Raw genomic sequence first — 4334 nt, 5'->3', positions numbered from 1 at the left:
CAGTGAGTTCTTCTGGACTTTAGGTGGGTCCATGAAAACCAGACATCCGGGTCATCCCTGAGCCCACCCTGGAAATTTTCCACTCTTGGTAACTCAAACTCACCTACTTTCCTCATAACAAGGCATAGAAAGATGACTCCAAAGTTGGGGAATGTCAAAGCTTAGTGATTACTTGAAAGTTTTGTAATCTATGAAGTCTTATCAGAAGTTTTGTGAATGGTTAGAGAGCTTGGCCAAACTGTTGACTTCTCTGTAAATATGATTATTTATTCCCAATCAAACTGACTCACACTTTCCCTTGGGCCGGGGGTTGAGGGAAGCAAAGTGTTTTGGTCTCAAAGGCTTCTTACTGAGCTCAGGGAGAGAATGAGAGGGAAGATCAGGCCTTGGCTGCTTATTGTCTACACCATTGAGTGACCAATCACATCTACCATTTTTGTGACTTCGACGTAGAAGAAAAATCACGGATGATCCATTGTGCAGATAATTGATAATCAACTATATTTTAAAAATCCTAACCGACTTGGCCAGAGTTAGCTCTAAAACTAGGTTGTAAGCACCAGGAAAGCAGGGGGATTCCAAAGGCCCGAAGCCTCACTGAGGGCCTGGCCCACCCTGTCCCTTTCCTGGACTGAGGGCCAGAGGGAGGCTGGGGATGCTGTTGCCGAGGACGGAGGTGCTGACTGAAGCCTTCTTTCCTTTTCTGCCTCCTCCGTCTCCACTGGGCGACTTAGTCTTGGGTGGAATGAGGTGGGAGTGGGTGGGGGCATAGGGGGAGGAAAAAGGGTGATCAGAGTCACAGAGAGAGGGCCACTCATCCAGCCTTGAACTTCAGGCCTCTCCCCATGCCCTCCCCTCCTTATTGCCCAGCATTCTTTCCCACCTAAGTTTCAAGACTGGGAATTAGGGTTGGAATATTTTATAAGTAGTGTGGTGTGTCTGGAACAGCTCTGCCCTTGGAATCAGAGGACATGGGTTCAAATCCTGATACCTTTTTTCTAGCTGTGTGACCTGTAAAATGAGGGATCTGGACTAGCTGAGTCATTTTCAGGGAATCTCTAGCCAGAGGTTGGGGGAGAGGGGAGGAGGACACGGCTCTCCCCTCTTTGGTAGCCCCTGGTAGGATAGAGGAGCCATGAGATATATCTTCAAGGAGCTCCAGGGTGGTTGGAGCTGATAGGAGTCTCTTCCATGGGAGCCTCGACGGGAAGGGGCTTTTTGGAAGCTGGGACCTGGGTTCACCTTCTGTCTCTGGTGCTTCCTCATCTTTCCACTCTGGTCTAATACCTTCTCTCTGAGCCCTAATGTCATGAGCTCATGGCTTTAGAGATGGAAAGGTTGCTGGAGACCAAAGTCCAGTCCCCTAATTTTATAGCTCATCAGAGTCACAGAGGGACTGGGGGATTTCCTCAGGGCCACTCCTATGGCTAGTTCAGTGTCTGGACCCTCAGCTTCTAGACTCCAGGGCTAGAGCTCTTACCCACTGTACCATCTAGCAGGGAAAATTAATGTCTGCCTATGGGGGAGACAGGAGGAAAGTGCTGGGATGAGCCTTAATAGCCCTAGAAAACTGTGAGCTGCTATCAGCATGCATGATATAATTAGGGGTTATTATTAATTATAGCTTAACAACAACAATAATAATAATAATAATAATTCGATACCTGCATACTTCAATGAGTCCATGATTTCATTGGCTCATCTGATGCATTCCATTGACCTTCCCTCCTTCCCTCCCTCCCTCCCTCCTTCCTTCCTTCCTTCCTTCCTTCCTTCCTTCCTTCCTTCCTTCCTTCCTTCCTTCCTTCCTTCCTTCCTTCCTTCCTTCCCTCCCTCCTTCCCTCCCTCCTTCTCTTCTTTCTTTCTTCCTTTCTTTCTTTCTTTCTTTCTTTCTTTCTTTCTTTCTTTCTTTCTTTCTTTCTTTCTCTCTCTCTCTCTCTCTCTCTCTCTCTCTCTCTCTCTCTCTCTCTCTCTCTCTCCTCTTTCTTTTGACTGCACTTCTGATTTCACTAGTTTAGGAAGCTCCCAGGATAGGAAAGTCCCTTCGCCAGTGCAGACTGGCTCTGCATCTTTCAGTCTTAGAGAATTTTCCAGAGGCACTAAGAGGTTAAATGACTAGTTCACGATCAGACACAAGTGAATGCCAGAGGGAGACCTTGAGCCTGAGTCTTCTTGACTCTCTATCTGACCTATCACGCTGCTTCTGACATTTATTAAGGCCACTATCTGCCGTTCTCATCTTTTTAGACTATGATTATTGTGACCATTGTTTGTGGTCATTGGCATCACCATCATTATCAAGGTGAACAGTGTGAGGTGGGGGCAAGAGCTCTGGGCTTGGAGATGTGAAACCAGGGCTTCATGACCCTGTGGGAATCACTCAGCCTCAGTGTGCTCATCTGTAAGATGGGGCTAATCATACTGTCCATTGGAGTAGTGTTGACAGGGAAGTGCATTGGAAATGTAAAAGTTCTAGAGAAATGAAGGTGATAGAGGCAGCATGCTGAAGCAGATGCACCAATGATGATGAAGGTGACAGTAATGAGATATGTCACTAGAAGAGAGGAAGGGAGATGAGCTCTGAAAAAAGAGATGGCCCCAGAGTGTGTCCCAAAGCCCCCTGGTCCTTTCCAGGCACAAGGGCAGCCAGATGTTTATGCTGGGTTATACCTAGGTTAGGCTTCTGGAGAGAGGATTCTGGAGAGAGCAGGGGATCCCATTAACTCTGATTTAGCCTTTTCTCCTCCCTGCTCCCCCATCCAATGAGAGAAGCCACAGCTGCCAATATTGGGTATCTCTTGGTCTTAGTTGGGGAGACCCAGTTCCCAACTTCAGGGAGCTCTGAAGGAGGAGACACGGTTCCCATATTTTAGGGAGCTCCCTGGAAGATGGGGGTGACAGGGTCCCTGACCTCAGAGAGTGCCCAGTTGTTATTTGGTGAGTCTGATGGGGGAGACATAGCTCTGATCTTTGGAGGGCTCTCAGTTGGAGAGAGGAGACATGATCCTCAGCCTTAGGGAGCTTTCCATGGGATGGGGAGCACTCCCCAGTGTGGCAGGGGAGACACGGCCCGCTACCTTCAGAGTACTCCCAAACTGATGGAGGAAACATGGTCCCCATGCCTCAGAGAGCCCTCCCCAGTCTGATAGAGGAGACACAGCCCTCATCTTTAGGGAGCCCACAGCCTGATGAAGGAGATACAGTTCTCCCTTGGGCAGCCCCTACTCAGATGGGGGAGACATAACAGAAATCTTCAAGGAACTCCTGTTTGGTTGGGGTTGATAGGATTCTCCCCCATGGGAGCCTCCATTCTGACAGAGGAGACACGGTCCCCATGCTCAGGAAGTTCCATTCTGATGGTAGAAGACATGGTTCCCAGCCCTCCAGGAGTTCCCAGTTTGAGAAGGAAATACTTTTCCTGCCCATTCAGATTTCTCCAGTCTGATGGGGGAGAAATGGAACCATTACTGGGCAAGCATTACTATCCCATGAGTTTAATAATGACTGAATGAGACACTTCCCTTGAATCAGACCCTAGTTTGAGGGGGGAGACACGGTCCCACCCTCAGGGAACTTTTAATATGGAGACATGATTTTGTTCCCAGAGAGCCCCTATTGTGAAGAAGGAGACAGTTTGCCCTTAGGGAGCTCCTGATTGGAGGGGGGATGACATGGTGTCAGTCATCAGTCCAAGGGACAGCCAAGGTCCCCATTGTTGAAGACAGGACAGACAGACAGACACATAGAACACCATCCCCATGGCATTTGGGAAGAACAAGGTGAGTAACTTACTTGAGACCTGCAGTTGGACATCTAGTGTCTCCGTCTTGCCCTGCAGGGTGACAGTCTTCAAGGTGTAGCGGCCAGTGTCTGTGAGGTTTAACTTCTGGATAAGCAATGAGCAATTGGCAAAACCCATCTCCCTCCCGGTATGGGCTGGCCCTGCAATCCAGTTTCCGGAGGGCAGCTGGCTGAGGAGGCGGTTGGGCTCGGAGGCTGTCCCTCGGTACCAGGCATAGACCAGAAGATCCTTGGGATAGCCTTGGACAGACAGGATGACATCCTTCCCCTCAGTGGGCTTGGCGGGAACAGGCACAATCGTCATGGCTGATGTGGCGACTGGAAAGAGATGGGTATTGTAAGCTACTGGAGGGTCAGAGATATGGCTCGTTTGTCCTTGTTTGTTCACCTGCAATGGAGCCCAGTGTCAGGCTGGGCATAGTGGAACAGCTTTGCAAAAGTTTGTGAAAGAAAGAAAAGAAACCAGGGAGAAAGACAGAGAGAGAAAAAGTGAGAGAGAGAGAGAGAGAGAGAGAGACAGAGAGAGAGAGAGA

The 4334-nt window shown here is 49.1% G+C and overlaps 1 protein-coding gene across 1 annotated transcript in view; it reads right to left on the bottom strand.

Moving 5' to 3' along the window:
* Positions 1 to 3640: 3640 nt before the first annotated feature.
* The window catches only part of CEACAM16 (CEA cell adhesion molecule 16, tectorial membrane component), a 6690-nt gene continuing 5996 nt past the window's right edge, over positions 3641 to 4334 (bottom strand). Inside the window, exons 5-6 of the mRNA XM_069088232.1 lie at positions 3793 to 4119; positions 3641 to 3651 (exon numbers count right to left, since the gene is read on the bottom strand). Of these exons, the coding sequence (XP_068944333.1) occupies positions 3641 to 3651; positions 3793 to 4119 (338 nt within the window). The remainder of the gene's footprint in view (positions 3652 to 3792; positions 4120 to 4334) is intronic.

This window comes from Petaurus breviceps, unplaced genomic scaffold, assembly GCF_028583685.1.
Source record: "Petaurus breviceps papuanus isolate PSGF00001 unplaced genomic scaffold, PetGlider_PUasm1.0 185, whole genome shotgun sequence".
In the NCBI taxonomy this organism is placed as follows: Eukaryota; Metazoa; Chordata; class Mammalia; order Diprotodontia; family Petauridae; genus Petaurus; species Petaurus breviceps.
The sequence above is the reverse complement of the archived record's forward strand: the minus strand, read 5'-3'. Positions and strand labels throughout refer to the sequence as shown.